This window comes from Pipistrellus hanaki (genome assembly GCF_964339955.1).
Source record: "Pipistrellus hanaki genome assembly, chromosome: 5".
Lineage (NCBI taxonomy): Eukaryota > Metazoa > Chordata > Mammalia > Chiroptera > Vespertilionidae > Pipistrellus > Pipistrellus hanaki.
This window is the reverse complement of record NC_140507.1, coordinates 99,961,356-99,984,178: the sequence shown is the minus strand read 5'-3', so window position 1 is coordinate 99,984,178 and position 22,823 is coordinate 99,961,356. Positions and strand designations below refer to the sequence as shown.

The window sequence follows — 22,823 nt, the reverse complement described above, 5'->3', positions numbered from 1 at the left end:
TCTCAAGCTCACTGCCTGGCCAGGAAGCAGGAGGCGGGAGTGGGCACGGGCCCACCGGCCTCCTACCAGCCGCACGCCATCTGTTACAGCGGCGTCACCGGCCAATGTGCTCAGATGTTCTGACTTTTATAGAAATGCTGGAATTTCAGGCTTTCATAGAACACGTTCTGATGCCACAATATTGCAACTAATTCAAATTTTAAAGCACTACGTGAGCCGCCCAGGCCAGCGTGGCTCAGTTAGTTGAAGGTCGTCCCATGTGCCACCAGGTCGTGGGTTTGATTCCTGGGCAGCGCACATGCCGGTTGCAGGCTTGATCTCCAGGAGGAAGTGTGCAGGAGGCAGTTGACTCGTCTCTCTCTCTCCCCTTCCTCTCTCTAAAATATCAATAAAAACATATTTTTAAAAACGTGAGTTAAACAGAATATGCCTGAGGCTTCAGTCTTATTATTAAAAAAATAATCCCCAGATTTCATGGTAGAGGATGTAATTGACGCAGACACACATACTAGTAACTAGTATATAAAACCTTCTAATGTCAGTGACCACAGTCATTTAAAACCCGATCACCCTCTTCCTGATAAAGCCCTAACACCTGACCAGCCGTTCCTCCCTCAGAGACGAAGGCCAGAGGTGTCGCCCTGGGAGCGCCTTAGCTTGTCCGCTTGGAACTCACACGGCAGCAGTGAGATTTTTGCGATGCCAAATAATTAGATTTTATGCGGGGAATAACTTATGACATAAAACAGTAGCTTATGTGTGACTGGGGATTTTTATGGAAGCCCTGTTCACGATGAGGATAATTCTTAAAAAGAGGGGATTACACAGAGGAATCTAGTTTTGGGGAAACTCCTTGAGTCCGCAGGCACCTGTGTGGGAGGAGACCGCCCGCACCCCGGACTGCCGGCCCCGAGGCGTGGCCCACTCTGTGGGCTGCCCACGGGGGCAGCGGCCTCACGAACTCCATCCCTGCCAGCTCTACACACACAGCCAACCACGGCCCACGCGGCATCGCTGTCACTCCGCACTGAGGCCGGGAGGACATCTGTCCTCGTCGCCCGCCAGCCCCAGCATCGGTGAGATGGTAGCAGCCCCTGAGGTCACAAGGGCTCTGCCTGCAGGTTTGTAGGTAACTATGCTCGTTACCCCCTTCCCAGCAGTAATCAGGGCAAAATCAGGAGACACGTTGAAGAACCTAAAGCTCCATTTCTGAACATTCTCCAGTGACTCGGAATAGTCATCCTATATAATAAAAGCCTAATATGCTAAGTGTCCAGTCGCCAGGTTGAGTGTTCAACCAATCAAAGCGTAATATGCTAATGATATGCTAAAGCCACTCAACTGCTCACTATGATGTGCACTGACCACCAGGGGGCAGACGCTCCAACCAGTAGGTTAGCTTGCTGCCAGGGGCAGACAATAGATGGGTTGACCAGATGCTATGACATGCACTGACCATGAGGGGGAGGCACTCCAACTGGTAGGTTAGCTTGCTGCTGGATTCCAGCTAGGCCGGACACACCCTGGAGCCCTCCCTCAAACCCTCCCTGGCTGACCAACTTCCCACATCCTACCCGGCCTTGATTGTGCACTGGTCGGGTCCCTCAGCCTGGCCTGTGCCCTCTCGCATCTGGGACCCCTCAGGGGATGTCAGAGAGCAGCTTCGGCCGATCTCACAGGCCAGGCCGAGGGACCCCACTGGCGCACATATTTGTGCACCGGGCCTCCGGTGAAGCACACTGAGCATCAAAAGCAGAAAACACACGGCCCGACTGAAGTTCCCCGTGAGATCGGAGGAAACATCCACTCCCCCCTGGGCCTGGGCTGGCGGGCCTTCACAGCTGACGGGCGAGGGCGGTGACCCTGGGGCCGAGGCCTGAGGAGACCCCTTCCTTTTCCCCTGAGGGTGCTGCTGAGACCAGCGGGGGCCCTGGCGGCACCCCTGGGGCTGAGCGAGCGCCGAGGGCCTGCTTGCTTTGAACAGTGGGGGGCGTGCAGGAGGCAGCGGATCCATGGTTCTCTCTCATCATTGATGTTTCTATCTTTCTCCTCCTCCCTTCTCTGATATCAATAAAAATGTATTTTAAAAAATGAAATAAATTAAACCAGGCTGCAAGCAAGCTCCGAGCCCCACAGGCAGCTGGCGAGGCGCGGGCTCTGTGACCTTCCACGTTGCCAGGGGAGGCCCGTGAGGGGGCAGCAGGACGCTGGCCGCCAATGCGTGTTCGCTCTCAGACCCCAGGCCCGCGGCTCTGCTGTCCCCGCCATCCCTCCCTGGGACTGGCACCAGCCGAAGGCCTGGACGCCAGCAAGGCGCCTGTGGAGCTGCCCGCGCCCCGCCCGTGCCCCTGGGGCCGCCGCTGCCCTGGCAACGGGCCCCGTGCCCAGACTCCACAGCTCCAGATGCCGTGACTCAGCAAAGCCCCGTGGCCCTGGCCCTCGGGGCCGCGGGTGGTGGTGCTCAGCGGCCCGTCCCCGAGCCCGAGCCGTCGGGATCAACTCGGCCCATCAGGGCGGGCACCCGCCACCCGCAGCCTCAGGGGTGGACAGCGCGGACTAAACGAGTGCCGAGTGCCTGAGCTCAGCTGGCTTGCAACTACAGAAAAAAAACATGAATATAAGCCAAGAATGAACTATAAATATGACTTTGTCAACATTTTCCCCATTTTCCTTTCATTTTGTGTTGACTTTGCAATAAAATCGTAGTTTTTAAAAGCAAAAAAGCAGCCAGGCCGGTGCTGCTCAGTGCTTGAGCATCGACCTGAGAACCAGGAGGTCACGGTTTGAGTCCGGCTCAGAGTCCAGTTCTCCTCTGACGGCCCAGGCCTCACTGCTCATTCAGACTCTCGTCCCTCCCAGTCCTTGCCGAGGGGGCGCTCACAGCACTGCTCTCTCCAGCGGGCGCGGGCTCCGGGCTGAGGACTCGCTGACCTGGCCGTTGCCGAGGTCGTTGTTCTCGGCCCGGAGGCCTGGCCTGTCAGGAGGTGCGCGGGCCAGGCACAGAGCCCGGCGGCTGTGTGGCCTCAGAGGATTCTCACCCCATTTCGTAGGAGTAACCCCAGAGGAGAGGGGGCCTGCTCTCAACTCGTGAAGTCGGACATCCCCGAGCCCCTCAATGGGATTCCGCTGGACGAGACCACAGCGCCCGGTTCCAGCACAGTCCCGAGCGCATCCATTACTGCCTGACGGTGCTTCCTCTGTTCACCAGCCCTCCGTTCCCAGCCCTCTGCTCCCAGCACGCCCTCAGGTGGCTTCCCACAGGCCCCTGAGGGCTCCCCGTGTCCCCCCTCCGCCCCCCCCCCGCCTCGCTGTCCTCCCCCTCCCCCCAGCTCCACCTCCCTTCACCTCTCCTCTGCCCTTCCCCTCCCGGGAGCCTGGTCCCAAGGGCACCCTACAGGGGGGAAGAGCAAGAAAAGAGAACGAAGCCTGCGTGGCGGCGCAGACTGAGGAGACCGCCCAGGCCGAGCGGTCACAGAGCCGACACGCTCCCCCCGGGGAGGGCAGATCGCAGGGCCCAGCGCCCGTCACGCGACGCCGGCTGGCGGCTGACGCTCGGTGCGAGTGGTTTCCCACGAGCTGTCCCTCAGTTCCCGGCGCCTGGACCCGGTCAGGCTCCGTGGAGAACGTGGCCTTGCACGCGGATTGGCACCTCCGTGCGTCTGTCTGGAGTCCACGTCCGTCCGTGGAGCGAGTGCTCTCGGAACCGCGGGAGGGCCGCCTCACAGCGCCAGCCTGCAGACTGAGGGTCCCGGGTTCGATTTCTGGTTTCAGGCTCGATCCCCATTGGGGGCCTGAAGGAGGCAGCTGATCCATGATTCTCTCTCACCATCGATGCTTCTCTCTCTCTCTCTCCCTTTCTCTCTGAAACCAATAAGAAATTTACTTAAAAAACTTCAAAGAGAGAAAAGACTTTGGAAGCTACTGAAAGCTATAGAGAAAAACAAACTGAAATGACCTGGGTTCCACTCCGGACAGGACCCGGTAACATTTGGAGGTTCCATCAGATTTTTATACGCGCGTGCTTATCATTCTCAAAATTAACATACGTGCTCCTTCTTTTCCCCTAACGCCACACAGCGAGCATCTTCCATGTTACATGTTTTTTTTTTCATGTTACATTTTTTAAAATATATATTTTATTGATTTTTTCCCCACCCCTGCCCCATTACCTTTTTTTTTTTAAATCAATCTTTATTGTTCATATTATTACAAAGGTTCCTCATTTCTTCCCCCTCCACCAGGTTCCCACCCCCCATTGTCCTCATCCATAGGTGCACAGTTTATGTTCAGTCTCTTCCTGCATCCACCACTCCCTCTTTCCCCGAGAATTGTCAGTCCACTCCCCTCCCTTATCGCCGGCTCTACTACAATCAACAGCTAATATTGTTCATCAGGTTTTTCAATCTCCTTTTTGTTGTTGTTGTTGTTGTTTTTAATTAATAAACTTTTACACTTCTAAGAATACATTTTAAAATCTAATAATTTTAAACCTTGTTTTTTTCTGCCCTGGGAATTGAGAAGCAAACTTGTTTACATGTAAACTTGCCCTTAGGCTATCAAAAGTGTGGCCATTCAAATGTAAATGAACACATTGTTTAAAGATAGCTGCTGGCTGGAATTGGATTACCTGTTCTGGGTAGTAAGGGCTTGTCCTCCCCTTTCTCCATTAAAATTAAGGTGTTAGCTTTAAAACCTCTTTTTGGCAAAAGACCTTAAACTTTCAGAACTTTAAATTTTTCAGATAGTAAATCAGTTACTTAGCATTTTCTCAAATCAATAATACCTCCACATGCCCAAGGATACACTTCACACAAGACATTTCCAAATAGATCAACCAACCTCATCCAGGCCCCACACAAGGCACTCACAGATCAACACCCCAGTGCTATACTAACTCAACACATCCAGATCTAAGCCTTCATCACTTGATTCAGCAGACCCTCAAGTTCCCCCAAAAGTTTCTAGCCATGTCTGAGAGGCAGCCCTGGGGCGTGGGCAGGCGAGGAGCGAGCTGTTCCGGGCCTGGCTGCTCCAGGCCTGGCCTCTGTTCCTCTGGACCTCTCCACAACCAGCTGCTCTGGGTCTGGCCACTGCCGCTCCCAGTCTGGCTGCTGCTGCTCCAAGCCTGGCTGCTTCTGACCCGGCTGCTCTGGGCACGGCTGCTCCGGGCCCGGCAGCTCTGGGCCTGGCAGCTCCCGGCCTGGCAGCCCCATTACCTATTTTATTGATTTTTTACAGAGAGGAAGGGAGAGAGGGATAGAGAGCTAGAAACATCAATGAGAGAAAAACATCGACCAGCTGCCTCTTGCACACCCCTACTGGGGATGTGCCTGCACCAAGGTACATGCCCTTGACTGGAATTGAACCTGGGACCCTTCAGTCTGCAGGCTGAAGCTTTATCCACTGAACCACACCAGTTTCGGCATGTTACATGTTTTTAACATGAATGTCAGCAGCTGTGTTTCCTCCCCGGTGGTGCCATGTCCCGGAGCCCATGGCGGCTCTGCACCTGTGAACCTCCCGAGGCGCCTGCGAGGAGGAGTTTGCAAACGTCCTGAGACCACAAGCCTCGCCCCGAGCAAGTGAAGTAAAAGCTCTCAGTGCTGGGGGACTTCGGGGGACTGGTGCAGCTGCTGTGAAGGGGTGCTCCCTGTGGAGGCTCTCGGGGCGCACACGGTCTTGTCCACACACGTGCTCAGCTGGGTGATCAATCCCACGCAGTCACCATCCACCAGGCCTGGCTCAGCAGGTCCCTCACAAGCACGTCACTCTGGGCCTTAGAGTTTGCACATGGCAAACACGCACGCCGACAGCCGCTGACTCTTCCCCACGCCCCCCACACCACCATGTCCCCCACCCCCCCTCACCTTCCACGCCCCCCGCGCCCCCAAGCCCCCAAGCCCCCCACACCCCCTGGAAAGCCCGCGGGGTCGCTGGTTCTCCCCCCACGCCCTCGAGCTCACCCTGCCAACGAGGATTTTCGGTCAGGCGACTCCTTTTCTCAGAAAAGCACCTCCTCTCTCTCTCTGTCTCTCTCTCTGTCTCTCTCTGTCTCTCTCTGTCTCTCTCTGTCTCTCTCTCTGTCTCTCTCTCTGTCTCTCTGTCTCTCTCTCTGTCTCTCTCTGTCTCTCTCTCTGTCTCTCTGTCTCTCTCTGTCTCTCTCCCCAGCAGCAAGAGCACTGCGAGGACCACTGGCCCCGGCGGGCAGTGCACACTGGCCGCTGTCACAGGACCTCCCGCCGGCCTCGCAGCACAGGCGAGGCTCATTTACTCGCGAATTAAACACAGATCAGCGGTGACACTTAGGTGCCCTGTCTGTGCCATGGAGCACACGAGCACCGCCACAGACAGCCCCTCCCGGACAGTCCTGCCGGCACTGCTGTCCACTGTTTGTCGCTCACGCTGGGGCAAACAGGTTTTTAAAGGAACTCTTTTTGGTTTATTTTTTGTTTTATTAATCCTCGCCTGAGGATTTTTTCCTTGATTTTTAAAGAGAGGGGAAGAGAGAGGGGAAGACAGAGAGAGGGAAATATGGATGAGAGAGAAACACAGCGATGGGTTGCCTCCTGCACGAGCCCGGACCAGGGCCCGGGCGGGGGAGGCACCTGCAACCGAGATATGTGCCCTTGACCCTTTGGTCTGCAGGCTGATGCTCTCTCCAAGGCGGCCAGGGCTAAACGTAAACATTTCCAACACCCCAAGCTTCCTGTCTCTGCACAAACCGAGGCAGGATGGCAGGGAACAGCGAGTACCACAGTTAATTTCATCAGTGTCCCCCGGGTCTCAAACACTCAGTGATGCAGGGGCCGTGGTGAGTGAAGGCGGGACATTCCACGGGGGGTCTGGTGCAGGGAAAGGCCTGCAGCTCAGGCCGAGCCAGGTGGCTGCTCCCACAAAACAGAGTGTCTGGTCCACTGGTTCAAAAGACGGCGCTGCCCGGCCGGTGCTCAGCGTGGGGTGCCATCTGCACACCAAGAGGCCTCGGGTGCCATTCCTGGTCTGGACACAAACCAGGTTACGGGTTTGATCAGGTCCGGGTGTGTGTGGGAGGCAGCTGATCCATGCTCCTCTCTTACCTTCTCTCTCTCACTCTCTCTCCCGCCCTTCCTCTCTCTCTAAAAATCAGTAAAAAAAATATCCTTGGGTGAGGATTAAAAAACAGGGAAGACGGCACAGACAGACCGCAGGCCAGGGAAGTGGCAAGTCTGTCTTCCGCGCAAATGTAGGACTTTCCAGAGGAGCCCACACCGTAACATTAAAGTAGGTGTGTTTCTGTTGGAATTCAAACTGAGAATCACTACATTGAGTCCAAATTGGAGGAGGAGAAATCAGACACTGCCAATGGCATTTATACCAGCTGACCCGCAATGTCATGCCCAGGACAGCCATCCCACCTCCAATCAGAGCTCAGAGCTTCCGGGCTTTTGCGATGCCGAGCTTTTTAAAATGAAGCGACACGTTGGCATTCTAAGAAGACAGCACGGAGGGTGTGAAGGACAGGGACCCTTTCCTCCTGAAGGGACCGCCTTCCAGGCCCAGGCGTGGCCGTGGCCGTGGCCGTGGCCGTGGCTGCTGCTGGGAGGGTGTGAGGCCTGGTCTCCGAGCGGGAGCCCTGATAGCAGAATCCGTGAGCCACTTCCCTGCGCGGCCCGAAGATGGAGAGCCACATGGAAGCAGGGTGCTGGCTGAGAGGCACCCCGAGGGAACCCCACGTGGAGCAGATGTACACCAGGCCTTGGGGTGAGGGCGAGGCCAGAGGGCTTGGGGACCAGTCCCGGTGCTGTGAGAGGGTGCACCCCCACATCCAAGTCAGAGCTGAGAGGGGGAGAGGGCAATAGCTCTGGGGATGTCATGCAGCCCCTGGGGAGGCCGGAGCAGGAGGGGGGCGTGCGCCGAGGCCAAGGTCAGTGATAACTTAGACATTGGATCCTCCACGTAAGGGAACAAACAAGGCCCACACTGCCCCGAAAATGACCCTTTAGTGGGAACGCTGAGCATAAAGGATGATACAGCAGAGATGAGCAGCTCTGGTCTCGTCTGTTCAGTTTTGCTCGGTCACAAAGTGCTCAGCTGGCCATAGCTTATGTCTGTGCCAGACGCCGGAGGCACTCCTGGACTTTCAGAGGTTGTCTGCAGCCTGCAGGTCCCTGTGGGAGCCCTCACTCCTCGAAGCCGCACACACTTCGGAATCCTGCCCACAGCGCTGAGTGTCAGAGGAGGTTCCTCTCAAACCCTGCTCGCCGCATCATCGCTGGAAGCACAGGTCCTGGTCCTGCCCTACTACGCCAACTGTCGGGTCCGAGCCCCTCTGCCAGGGGCTGGGCCTTGTTGGGCGCTGGCTGGCAGACGGAGAAGCCATGAGAACTGGTGGGTTTATGAGAGTCTCTACTGTAGGAGCCAGTGGCCAAGTAGCCATCGCTGACAGGAGGCACCAGACAAAACAGTGCTTCAAAGCCAAGTCCCACACAGCAGCAGCCGCACACCACCTTGGCAGCAAGTCATCTTTCCCACACAGTAGCAGCAGCCTCTGCACCCACAGCCACAGCCTGCTGGCCAGGAACACGCCTTCCCCACAATGCAGCCCCACGAACAGCAGATGCCTAACATAGGGGCAGCCTCCCCAGACAGCTGTGCTGCTGGCTGGTCAGGAACATGCCTTATGTGGCTTGGACAAAAGGCTTCTTTCCGAATGCTGACCTCAGTCTTTTTTATTATAGAAGGCCATGCTTGCACAGTGCACATACAGATGACTAGGCCTTGCTCTTGCACCTGCAGATAGTCCTTGGATTCCCTGATGAAGATTCCCACACTCAGAGTGGCCTTGAACATCCAGCGTACTCTGGACAGGAGCCCCACAGTCTCCTGCAGGCACCCTGGGCGTTGACATTGACTGCGAGTGTAGCCCCTCCCTGTACTGAAATGAGTCCTCTCTACCCAGGGGAGGTCTGCCCTGCACTGACCACCCACGGGAGCCCTGGGGGGCAGGAGGCGGCCTGCTCCAGGGCAGGAGCACATCTGGCAGTGTCAGTCAGTGGCACAGCGTCTTCCTGTGTGGACCCCATGTCTGGATTGAACTCTGTTTGAAAAGCAATCCCTCAGAAGAGCTTGTCAGATTCACTGACCAGAGAGCGAAGGCACAGTGGTGCTGTGGGATTGGACACGAGGACCCGCTATGTCTTCCCTTTGTGACCCATGTGAACTGTTTGAAGGTGGTCTGTCCCCAAAGCCCTGGGGTGGAGACAGGCGGCAGACTGGCCTGGGAAACACCTCGTCCAGCACGTAGTGACTGCAACCTGACCAGGCACTCTTCCCCCCGTGACACCCTCTTCGTCTCCACCGTGAGGACAGCACAGCATCACTCTGAGGCTGCTGTGGAAGTGCACCCAGCCTCCTGGACAGCATCCCGGCCACGGACCAGCCTCCTGGACAGCACCTGGCCACGGACCAGTCCCCAGACAGCACCCCAGCCACCTGGACAGCACCCCAGCCACGGGCCAGTCCCCGGACAGCATCCCAGCCACCAACCAGTCACCGACCAGCCACTGACCAGCCAACTGGACAGCACCCCAGCCACGGGCCAGTCCCCGGACAGCACCCTGGCCACGGACCAGCCTCCTGGACAGCACCCCAGCCACGGGCCAGTCCCCGGACAGCACCCCAGCCACCTACCAGTCACCGACCAGCCACTGACCAGCCTCCTGGACAGCACCCCGGCCACTGACCAGCCTCCTGGACAGCACCCCAGCCACGGACCAGCCTCCTGGACAGCACCCCAGCCATGGACCAGCCTCCTGGACAGCACCCCAGCCACGGACCAGCCTCCTGGACAGCACCCCAGCCACGGACCAGCCTCCTGGACAGCACCCCAGCCACGGGTCAGTCTCCTGGGCAGCACCCCGGCCACGGGCCAGTCCCTGGACAGCACCCCGGCCACGGACCAGCCTCCTGGGCAGCATCCCAGCCACGGGCCAGCACTCTGCAGCGCCCAGTGCTACCCCACGCTCAGGGCACAGTAACTGCTGCTTCTCGCTCTTCCGCCTGCAGAACCCGGAGCTGAACTCTGGTTCCCAGTGAAGAGCTCTCCGGGTACGTGGCCCAGCTTCCGGGCAGAACGTAACTTCCTCAAACAGGTGCGGAGCAATCCTCCCTTCCGCGGCTGGAGTGTGCGGGCGGTGGGCTGTCACACTGCGCCCCGGCACCCGAGGAGCCAGGACTCCTGCTCACGGCGGGGGGTGACCAGGGGATGATCGACACAGGACGTGCCATTGGAACAGGAATTTCTGAGGTTTCACAAGGCGGCCTGTTTGCTCAGCTGCTCTCTGCGGTAAAGAATGAGGCCATGCCTTTGAGACCACCTGAAGGACTCGTTGTGTCTGTGGGTGAAGGGGCAGTGATGTGTGCGGACAGCGGCTGGACTAGCCTCTGCCCTGAACAACAGCCGAGGAATCCAATCCAAACCCAGGCCACGCTGCCTGCTCAGAGCCGAGTCCGGTGCGGGCGCCTCGCGAACGTCCGGGAACGCCCCGCACGTGGGGTTCCAGGACGGGCTGAACCGGCGAGAGGAGCGGCCATGCGCACGAAGGCCTTTCGCAGTCTCTCCTGCCAATCACAGCTGAGGGAGGTGCTGCCCTCTCTGATCCTCAAAACACAGACACACAACAATCCCAAAGAGAACCGCACGCATGTCCGTCACGGCCCGCCCGGAGTGTTTCACTGTCCAAGTCTCCCCTCCACACTGCAGGGGCAAACTGCAACAGAAATTCCACTCCAGCATCAGATTCGCTAAAAATGACCCAACCGCCACAGGCCGCCGCCCCGCAGGGACCCTGGGGGCATGTCTGTCCTAAATCCCAAACGTCCCTGCCTTCGGGGGCCACTAGCTCTCCTCCCTGCCACACTTGGGGCACAGACTCCTGGCAGCACCTGCAGGATCCAGAGGGCCAACAGCCAGCCTGATGGGCTGACCGCATTCCTACAGCCAGGTCTGAGGATAGACACAGGAAGAATCTGTGAGGACACACTGTGGTCACGGCCCTGTCCCTCACTGAGGGGACCTGTCCTCTCACAGAATGGTCCCACAGGCCGTTGATGGTCTATTCATTGGCTGTTTAAATGTGAGTTGGATTGACTTTATGTACACAAATGAGGACATGCTAAGTGGCATAGACAATTATTAAATACTAGAGGCCCGATGCACGAATTTGTTCCCCAGTGGGGTCCCTCTGCCTGGCCTGCACCCCTCTCACAATCCAGGGCCCCTCGGGGGCTGTCGTACTGCCAGTTTCAGCCCAATCCCCACAGGCCAGGACAAGGGACCCCATTATGCATATAAGGGGCCTCTAGTATGCATATAAGATCTTTGGTTAATCTCTCCCTGGCCTCCTCCGCCTTTCCTCTGAGAGTCATCAGTCTGTTCCATGTTTTCATGCCTGTGCATTGAGTGTCTGCCCTCTGCTGGTCAGTGCACATCATAGCTACTGGTCAAATGGTCAAACACTTAGCACATTAGCCTTTTTTATATATATAGATTATATATATATATATATATATATATATATATATATATATATAGTGCAGTTTATGACAACAGCACACACATTGCAAATCCATACAAAACCTGGTCCTCTGAATGTGACTGACTTCGGAGACACTGAAGTTACTCCCTGTGTCCATTCCAGTAGGGCCCACCTCACACAGGACTGACTGACTGTGAGGAAATGACAGCCAATATTTCTACAGATTTTAATGAGCAAACAGGAATCGGCTCCAAGAGTTCAAAAGATATCTTCCTCTTTCTAAAATATTTTCCTATTGATTTCAGAGAGGAAGGGAGAGGGAGAGAGAGAGAATCATCAATGATGAGAGAGAAACATTGATCACACCCCACACTGGGATGGAGCCTACAACCTGGGCATTGTGCCCTGACTAGGAATTGGACCATGACCTCCTGGTTCATAGGTTGACACTCAAACACGGAGCCACATCAGTTTGAATGTTATCTCTAAACTACTGATGCCAAGTGTCTGTATGTGTCCTGGATTTTTATTTTCCTTCCTGATTTTTATTGTAAATGTGTGTCTTTCTCTTTATTGCCATCACTCCTCCCCAGGCAATGATGATAATGAGGCAGTAGCATCCTTCTGAATTCAGGTCAAATATCAAGAACATGAGAAAAGGAATTTGGGGTCAAGCGTTAACCCAAAGAGAACTGGAATTTTGGCACAGAAAATACCAGGTTTCTCATATGTAACTGCGACACGGTTTCGATTTTTAAAAACATTTCACTATTATTTTTAAGGTAGAATACCCTCACCCTCAATTGGCCACAAAGAAACATTTATGGTTAAATATGTTGTTAAAGATCATCAGAATGGTGAATTTTTACATTAAAATGTATAAAAAGGCACAGTATTAGGTGAAACACTTGCTAGTATTAGGTGAAACATTCTAGAATGGTCCACCTTTCCTATTAACTCCTGCAAACTTCCCAAATCACCCAGATCCTAACACTGATTTGTTTCCATAGTTTTACTTCTAACACCACCCCCCCCCCCCCCGCCCCCACGTCTCGTTAACCTGCGCTCTCTGAGGAGCCCAGGCTGCAGCTGCCCTCGTTTTATGGAGGGAGGCCCTGTAGCTGATGGAGCCACACCCTGCCGGTGGCACTGCCGGCCGTGCGGAAACCTGTGGACAGGCCCGCGGGGTCATGAGCTTCACACCGAGACTGAAGGTCCAACAAACTGCAAAGTGGCCGCACGGAGCCGCACCTGAGAGCCTCAGGTCGGTGACCCTGAAGCCAGTTCCTGGGTGAGTGTGCACAGCTCCCATGACCGGGAACCCAACGCTGACCTCCTGGTTGATAGGTCGACCCTCAACCGCTGAGCCACACGGTCCAGGCCTATTTGGTTTATGTCGAACAGCGTCTTCTAGGTGGAGACAGGCCTGTGTATTGGAATTTACTATTGACCAGAGGAACAGTTTGAACATACGAATACAGAGGGCTCAGGATTGCACAGATAGCGCGAGTGACTAGGGAGGTATGTGCTCTGAGTCCCCCAAACAAGAAGACCCCAGACCTCAGCCTGGGCCTGACAAGGCTCAGAGGCAGGACAAGTCAGGAGAGCTCACCCACGGTGGCTAACGACCCAGCTACACCAGGTCCGCCCAGGTCTCCTTGCTCTCCTGGAACTTGTAGGAACACGGCAGATGCTGCCCCGCACACCGGTCCCCCTGCCTTCACCTAGTCTGGGGCACAGGCACTGCTGGCCTCCTGGCGGGCTCAGTGTCCTACCAGAACCTCCCTGACTGACCTCTCCCACCTCCCGGCTCCGGTGGGATTTACGTTGATCCATGGACAACCACATACTACTTTTAACTCTGGTAAGTAGTACGTAATATCATAATACCCTCGGGATTGCTCACAGGCATTTGGCCAGAATTGTCTGCTCAGTCAGATTACAAACTCCACGGAGGTCTGGGCTGTGGATGTCCAGCCCAACGAGGCCAAGCCAGCCGATACGGAGCCACGCACCCAGCACACCTGCCCAGGCCCACTGCTTTAACGGGGAGGAAACACAAGTAAACGCAGTAAATAAGCTCATTCTTAGGCATTGAAACTCATAAAGCAAATGTTAAAGATCGAGGTCTTTGTCTCAGTGGGAACAAACACAAATTAGCAGGTAGAAGAAGGAGGTTGTCAGTGAGAACAGGGAAACACGAATAAAACCAGGTCTGACCGCTTGGCGGAAGCTCAGCCTCGAGAGCAGTGGTCCTCAACCTTCCCAACGCCGCGACCCTTCACTTCAGCTCCTCATGGTGTGGTGACCCCAACCATAAATCATTTTCCTTGCTACGTTATAACTGTAATTGTGCTACTGTTAAGAATTGAAATGTAAATACCTGTGTTTTCCGATGGTCTTGGGCGATCCTGTCGCACCCACAGATTGAGAATCGCTGCTGTAGAGGTAATTTTAGAGTCTTTCTACCCTTTGAAGAAGTAACTAACATTTTTAAATGTTTAAAATAAAAAAATTTGGTCTTACTTTCTAATATTTAGGTGGTAATTAAAAAGTGGGTAAAATGCTCACATTTTAAAGTTAAATGTGAAAGTATTGAAATTATATATCTTTTTCTTTTCAGCCTAATGATTTTTTAAAGAAATGTGACAAAGTTATATTAATGTACCAGGAGCCATCATCCTGATACATAAAAAGCCAGGGGCTGTCATGAGTGAAACAACCATACAGACGACTGAACAGCAGGCTGCGGCGTGAGGCGACAAGGCGGGGGGGGGGGGGGGGGGGGGGGGGGGGGGGGGGGGGAACGGGAGGCAGTTTGGGGTGACCAGGCCCACAAGGGGGGCAGTTGGAGGCAACCAGGCCAGCAGTGGGGGCAGTTAGGGGCGACCAGGCAGGCAGGCAGGTGAGCAGTTAGGAGCCAGCAGTCCTGGATTGAAAGAGGGATGTCCGACTGTCAGTTTAGGCCCCATCTCCAGGATTGGGCCTACACTGGCAGTTGGACATCCCCCAAGGGGCCCGGATTGGAGAGGTGCAGGCTGGGTTGAGGGACACCACCCCCCATGCACAAATTTCATGCACTGGGCCTCTAGTAAAAAATAGTTTTTAAAACAACCCTGTAAGACTCTCCTTCTACAGGGTTTATTCCAATAGATAATTTCCATGTAAGGGAGTAGTAACAACACCTAAAACTCATTGCCATCAACTACATACTGAACACTGCTCCAGGAATTCTACACGTGCTTCTCCCTTCCCCACACGACGCCAAGAGGCATGTGCAAGGAAGTATTCACACCTTACAGGTGAGCACCTGCATCAGAGAAATTAACTGACATGCTCCCCACACTGTAATAATTATAGCACATTATTATAATATTGTAACATTAGCCGTAATATTATAGGATAAGCCAAGACTGAAACTCAGTGTGTCTACGTGACAAGCGAGGAAGTGCAGGCGTGAATGTGAGTGTGTGTGTATGCATGTGAATATGTGTGTGTGTGTGTGTGTGAGTGTGTGTATGGGTGTGAGTGTGTGTGTGAGTGTGTGTGTATGGGTGTGAGTGTGAGTGTGAGTATGTGTGAGTGTGTGTGTGAGTGTGTGTGAGTGTGTGTATGGGTGTGAGTGTGTGTGTGAGTGTGAGTGTGTGAGAGTGTGTGTGTGTGAGTGTGTGAGTGTGTGAGTGTGTGTGTGAGTGTGTATGGGTGTGAGTGTGTGTGAGTGTGAGTGTGTGTGTATGGGTGTGAGTGTGTGTGGGTGTGAGTGTGTGTGTATGGGTGTGAGTGTGTGTGGGTGTGAGCGTGTGTGTGAGTGTGTGTGTATGGGTGTGAGTGTGTGTGAGTGTGAGTGTATGTGTGAGTGTGTGTGAGTGTGTGTATGTGTGTGTGAGTGTGTGTGTGTGTGTGTGAGTGTGAGTGTGTGTGTGTGTGTATGTGTGAGTGTGTGTGTGGGTGTAAGTGTGTGTGTGAGTGTGAGTGTGTGTGGGTGTGAATGTGTGTGAGTGTGTGTGTGTGTTCCTTTCAGGTGAAATTACTTAGAACACACAAATGTCACTGAATTACAATAATCGCCTCTGAACATACACAAACACACACACTCAAAACCTGCCATTGTTTTCATGTTGACTGCATCTCAGAAAAGAATGTATTGCTGAAATAAACATGTTTGAGGAAATGAGGCTGAAAAGCATCCCAGTCTGACATAGTGCCCTCCCCAGCCCTCCACCCACGCTCGGCCTGTCTCCTGCGGCTCAGCCCGGCGCAGGCCCCGCCCTGCCGTCTGAGAGGAGAGGAGCGTCCGGAGATGCCTGCTCCTTTGTGCCCCTGGCTCCCCTCTCTGTTTTCCTCCATTAGCGACACTGCAAACCCCCGAGGCTGAGGGGCAGCACCGGGGGCACAAAAGCACACTGCCGCCCGCCACCCTGTGTTTCCTGGATCGCATGCTGTCCTCACATGTTGTTAGCATGTCCGCATGTCCGTTCGCGGGCAGGCTTGTTTTTGCCCACTGGCAGGGCACAGGGGACAGGGGTCTGTGACACACCAGCGGTCTCTCGCAGGGTGGATGTGCGGGTGTGGACGGGACCTGAGGTGACGGGGGAACAATGCAGGTCCCGCCATCCAGACCGAAAGGCCGTCTGTCCGCTCAGGCACCCCTCTCGCCGAGGGAGAGCCCGGCCACCCCCACACACACCCTGCGCGTCCGAATCTGTCTCCCCGCCCTGCCGTGGCTCGGGGGGAAGGGATTCAGGCGAATTTATTGAAAAGGCATCTTTGCGGGGGGGGGGGGGGGGGGGGGTGAAGCCAGAGGCCGCAGGGCTGGAGGAGTCGGGCCCGAAGGAGCTGCTCGGGCGGCTGGCCAGGGAGCACCTCCGGCCTCTCCGCTCCCCGTCTTCCCCTGAGGGTGCGGGTGGGAACACACCTGAGCACAAAGCCCGCAATCTCCACCTCACACCACACACACACACACACACACACACACACACACATATACACATACACACACGTACACACACACATACACACTCACACACACACACAGCCTCCACACCTTCCGCGCTCCTCTGGGTCGGAGACATCGGCCACGCCCATGTCTGGGATGCGGTGGAGGAGCGAGCAAAGCAAAGCACCCCCTACCCCCGACCCCGTCCCCCCACCCCTTCCCTCCGGAGAAGGCAGGGTGCCGCCCCAAGGGCCTGCCTCGCCTCTCCAGACCCTCGCCGAGCAGACGCATCTGCCAGTCCTCCTCGCTTGGGTCCACCTGCTCGTCCTCCCTCCCTTTGGAGCCCTCGTTCCCACAACAGAATGACTGCCCGGCCGCTCCCTCCGAGCTCGGCGCCTCCACAGCGCCTAGCGCTGGACACACCATGTCATTCCCCCGCCCTCCCAGCAGGGTCCAGGGAGACCCCCACCTTTCCCCGCCAGACAGCAGCCGCCCGCCCCGGCCACAGCCGCTCAGAGCCTCCCGGTCCCCACAGCCACCGCCACAGCCACAGCCGTCTGCTCGCTCTCTCTCTCTCTCTCTCTCTCACACACACACACACACACACACACACACACACGCACGCACACACGCAGGCACCGCACCCCGCCCTGTACCTTTTTGGGTCTCTTTCTCCTCTGACTCTGACTACTGCCATTGACCTTCTCGCCGCTGTCGCTTTTCTGAGCCGCATCCTCGCTGATCATTGTGAACAGTCTGGAGAGCAAACAGCTCTGCCATGCAGCCTGCCGCCTGCACCGCCGGGAGCGAGTGTGCACGCACTGGAGCGAGCAAGGGGGTGGGGAGGGGGCTCGGAGGCGAGCGCGGTGATGTTGCCATGGCAGCAGCTGCCACAACTGTTTATCTGGCTGCACGGTTAAATCCAATTCTGCCAATTACCACCCGCCCGATACAATGCAGGAAGCCTTGAAAAGAGAATGCCAGGGACGCAAATGACTGAGGGACTCAGCTGTTTGCTTTCTGACACACTTTCCATTCAATCAACTCTCATTCCACACAGACACACTCAACCGCCTGCACACAGAATATATACACAGAACTGCACACACGCCTGCACACAAACCTGCACACATACCTTCTCATAGACCTGCACACAGAATGTACACACAGACCTGCACACAGACCTGCTCACAGACCTGCACACAGAATGTACACACAGACCTGCACACAGACCTGCTCACAGACCTGCACACAGAATGTAAACACAGACCTGCACACAGACCTGCATTCAGTCCTGCTCACAGACCTGCTGCAGACCTACTCACAGACCTGCACTCAGAATATACACACAGACCTGCTTACAGACCTGATCACAGACCTGCACACAGAATGTACACACAGATTGCACACAGACCTGCACACAGACCTGCTCACAGACCTGCATTCAGACCTGCTCACAGACCTGATCACAGACCTGATCACAAACCTGCACAAAGACCTGCTCACAGACCTGCACATAGAATGTACACACAGATTGCACACAGACCTGCTCACAGACCTGCACTCAGAATATACACACAGACCTGCTCACAGACCTGCTCACAGACCTGCACACAGACCTGCACATAGACCTGCACAGACCTGCACACAGAATGTACACACAGACCTGCTCACAGATCTGCACACAGAATGTACACACAGACCTGCTCACAGATCTCCATACAGACCTACTCACAGATCTGCACACAGACCTGCACACAGACCTTCACACAGAATGTGCACACAGACCTGAACAAAGACCTGCACACAGATCTACTCACAGACCTGCACACAGAATGTACACACAGTCCTGCTCACAGATCTGCACAGACCTGCACACAGACCTGAACATAGACCTGCACATAGACTTGCACACAGAATATACATACAGACCTGCTCACAGGCCTGCTCACAGACCTGCACACAGAATGTACACACAGACCTGCACACAGACCTGCTCACAGACCTGCTCACAGAAAATACACACAGACCTGCTCACAGACCTGAACACAGACCTGCACACAGATTTGCACACAGAATGTACACACAGACCTGCTCACAGAATATACACACAGACCTGCACACAGACCTGCTCACAGACCTGCACACAGTATATACACACAGACCTGCTCACAGGCTTGCTCACAGAATATACACACAGACCTGCACACAAACCTGCACACAGAATGTACACACAGACCTGCTCACAGACCTGATCACAGACCTGCACACAGACCTGCTCACTACCTGCACACAGAATGTACACACAGACCTGCACACAGACCTGCTCACTACCTGCACACAGAATGTACACACAGACCTGCTACAGATCTGCACACAGATCTGCTCACAGACCTGCTACAGACCTGCTCACAGACCTGCACACAGACCTGCTACAGACCTGCTCACATACCTGCACTCAGATCTGCACACAGACCTGCACTCAGATCTGCACACAGACCTGCACACAGACCTGCTCACAGACCTGCACACAGACCTGCACACAGTATGTACACACTGACCTGCTCACAGGCCTGCTCACAGACCTGCACACAGTATGTACACACAGACCTGCACACAGACCTACACACAGACCTGCACACAGTATGTACACACAGACCTTCTCACAGACCTGCACACAGACCTGCACACAGTATATACACACAGACTTGCTCACAGACCTGCACACAGTATATACACACAGACCTGCTCACAGGCCTGCACACAGACCTGCTCACAGACCTGCACACAGTATGTACACAGAGACCTGCACACAGACCTGCTCACAGACCTGCACACAGTATATACACACAGACCTGCTCACAGAATGTGCACACAGACCTGCTCACAGACCTGCTCACTGACCTACTCACAGTATATACACACAGACCTGCACACAGTATGTACACACAGACCTGCACACATTCCCACCCTCGGGCCTGCATGTAATGTTCTCCTACAGGTACGTCAGCGAGAACAGGCACAGTGCCTCAGGAGAAACTGACATTCCTGAACGTGCCCTGAACCTGACAGACCCCGTCCGCCTGTCCCCGCGCATTGTCCATCCTCCAGCCTGGGAGGAGGGCACAGAAGGCTGGCCCAGGCGGCCCGCCTCGTCCCCACGGAAGCCTCATCCCCGCGGAGAGGGAAGAGGCTCCCAGGGAAATGGTTGAAATCCATTTTGTTTCAGCAACAAGAGAACAAGACCAGGAATGAGAGGCTGTCCCGGGCCCCAGGCTACTTGGGGGCAGAGGGAGGCCAGGCCAGGGCCCGTGCCCCTCGCTGGGCAGCTCTGAGCCGGAGTGGCCTTGCCACAGGCACCTAGGTCAGATCTCACCTCCTACCACCGGAGGCAGGGGCCTTCAGCTCCTGAGCAGGAAGCTGGGCCCCTGCCCCACCCCGGGGGGCTGGGAAGGAGGCCCCACTTCTCCCGGAAACTGTGTGTCCCGCGCTCAGGACCTGCGTTCCCTCTCCCGCCTCCCAACACAGGCCTCGGCCAGCGGCGGCGGCACGGAGGGCGGCTCCTCGCCCCCGTGGCCGGGCTCAGCGCGGCGCTGGGGCAGCACTGGGGTGCAGACCCGCCCGCTCACTCACACTGGCACCAACACGCTGATGCATTAAGTCTCACTTCACGCACCGCCAGCAAAGTGTGCGGTCCAGCGTGGAGCTCCGTGGGAGAGTGAGCGTGGGCGCTCGCCGCAGTGTCCCGCTCACACTGCGGCGTGGCTGGGCGCGTCTCCGCAACAGGAGTCCCTGGAAGCAGGGGTGAGGATTGGGGCTCCTGTGGGTGCAAACGCATGGCCAGGCATGCTGTGTCCCGACAGGCATAGCTTCCGGTAAGATGGAATGGTGCTCCTTAGACACGTCCATGCGAAAGCCACCTCGAAAATAAGCGGAGATGTGTTTTTCCCTTAAACTCTGAAGAGAAAGGGTGTGTCCATTGATCGGCACTCGGTAACCCAGAGGCTGAGCGTGTAAGAGCACAGAAATGTAAGTCTTTTTTTTTTTATTAAATATATTTTTATTGCCCTAGCTGGTTTGGCTCAGTGGATAGAGCATCAGCCTACAGACTGAAGGGTCCCAGGTTCGATTCCGGTCAAGGGCATGTACCTTGGTTGCGGGCACATCCCCAGTGGAAGGGTGTGCAGGGGGCAGCTGATCGATGCTTCTCTCTCATCGATGTTTCTGGCTCTCTATCCCTCTCCCTTCCTCTCTGAAATAAATATATATATATATATATATATATATATATATATATATATATATATAATTGTTTTTTTTTTTACAGAGAGGAAGGAAGAGGGAGAAAGAGAAAAACATCAATAATGAGAGAGACTCATCGATCAGCTGCCTCCTGCACATCCCACACTGGAGATTGAGCCCACAACCCGGGCCTGAGCCCTGACGGGGAATCAAACCCTGACTCCTGGTTCCTAGGTCGATGCTCAGCCCCTGAGCCTCGCTGGCCAGGCTCGGTGTTAGTTATTTGATCTCTTAGCTGCTGAGGACACAGTGCCCCTTGGCCTTGACAGTATGATGATACTCAGGCCTGGATAGCGCGTCTCCAGCCTCCGATGGGGAGGAGAGCGCTGCTCACGAAGTGCATTGAGCACCAGGCAGGATTCAGGAGCCCAGGTGGCCAACCACCCACACTGGTCCCACCACTGTCCATACAAACACTGCCTGCGTCAGCTGGGGCTTCCATCCTGCGTAAGTATCCAAGAAATAACTTTCCATCCAGTTATTTTACAAAAGTGTTCAGACCAGTGGCTTTCAACCTTCCTAACGCCAAGACCCTTTAATACAGTTCCTCACGTTGTGGTGACCCTCAACCATAACATTATGTTCGTTGCTACTTCATAACTGTAATTTTGCTACTGCTACGAATCGTAATGTGAATATCTGTGTTTTCCGATGGTCTTAGGCTCTACAGCAGCGGCTCTCAGCCTGTGGGTGGCGCCTCGCAGGTTGAGAAGCGCTGCTGTTTGGTTAGACTTTAGACGACAGCAGCAGTAATCTATTCCGTGCGTGCAGGCTGGAGGGGTGAGGGCGAAAGGCTCCCATCCTGCCCGCCGGCCCAGGGTGTCCGTGCTGCACTTGGATCTCAGGCTGTTCCACCTGCGGCTACAAGCACCTTCACTAAGGAGGTGGGTGACTTTCCGGTGTCCTTTGTGCCAGTCAATGTCAGATCCTTCCTGGGCCCAGGAACTCTCCACCTAGAAAGTACCCAGAACTGTGATGGATCTCAGACCCAACTTGCTCGCTAACCAGTGAGCCTGCTAGTTTCCTGGATGCTGGCAGAAGCCACGAGACTTCTGAGTAAGAGACGAAGATAGTTGGTTATTACTCAGAGCACAGCAGGCAGCATGGGCTTTGGCATGCTTGCATCAAGCTCCCTTACTCCTTGTCCTCACAGGCCTGATGGGTATGGTCCAGGCGGACGCTTCACACTCAAAGGTTGTATAGAGAGAGGCACCCGGGCGTAGGGAACCTGACTCTTATAGCATATCTGTACTGTAAGCATATCTGTTTTACTTATAGTAAGCATATCTGGACTGTGCTCTCAAAGAGCCATCATCAGTTTCACTGGAGAGCAAGTGTGCCTGATCTCTGCTCCTCTATCTTCCAAGGATGCTTGCTACACCAACATTTTAAAAAATAGTCTGGAGAAAGGTAGTCAATGCCCAGCTTGTAAGACATACAGAAATGTAAGAAACCCACAGAAAAACCTCTCTTCAACGGAAAGTTTCAAGAAGTACACATGATCCTTCAGCTGAGATAAATGCCACCTGCTCTTCATGGCTTCTACATGTAAGTGGACACTCCCTAGGATTCCTGAAAACTCCCTGCAGCACGCATACATGTCTGTGCAGTCAGTTCTAACAGTGCGCTCGGTCACAGACATTGGGAAGGCCTCACACGCCGCCTGTAGTTTTGCCAGAATCACTACAGCACAGAGCAAGGACGGGTGTCAGTGTGTGTGGTCTGGTCCCACCAGCCAATCAAATCGTCCAGCGGCCTCCCTTTCTGTTTCTCTCCCAGCGTGTGATAACGGTCTTACTTTCCTCACAGATAATTTCTTACTTCTGTTTTTTTATTTTTATGACAAGTTCTTGAATAGACGCGCCTCCATTTTAAAGGGGAAACAGGAGTCGAAGAGACGTGAACAAGCAGATAAGATGGCCACGTGACTCAGTAACACGCAGAATGGCATGCAGTTGACTCAATTTCCATAACCTTTTATTTTTTCCCACTAGAAAACAAGACTTTGGAAACATATGAGCTTTCAGAACCTAATAGTTCTCAAGGTCAACAAATGAAGCTGGAAAATA

General features: G+C 54.8%; 1 protein-coding gene across 11 annotated transcripts in view; it reads right to left on the bottom strand.

Moving 5' to 3' along the window:
• ANK2 (ankyrin 2) overlaps positions 1-22,823 on the bottom strand; it is a 277,590-nt gene that overhangs the window by 185,606 nt on the left and 69,161 nt on the right. For 8 of the 11 annotated variants that reach the window (XM_084883361.1, XM_084883382.1, XM_084883362.1 and 5 more), the window contains exon 1: positions 17,109-17,213. The exons of 1 other annotated variant lie outside the window; for it this stretch is intronic. In XM_084883361.1, the coding sequence (XP_084739487.1) occupies positions 17,109-17,198 (90 nt within the window). In that variant the 5' untranslated portion in view covers positions 17,199-17,213. Of the gene's footprint in view, positions 1-17,108; positions 17,248-22,823 lie in introns of those variants that run through there. 2 more of the 11 variants (XM_084883373.1, XM_084883348.1) reach the window with 2 other exon arrangements.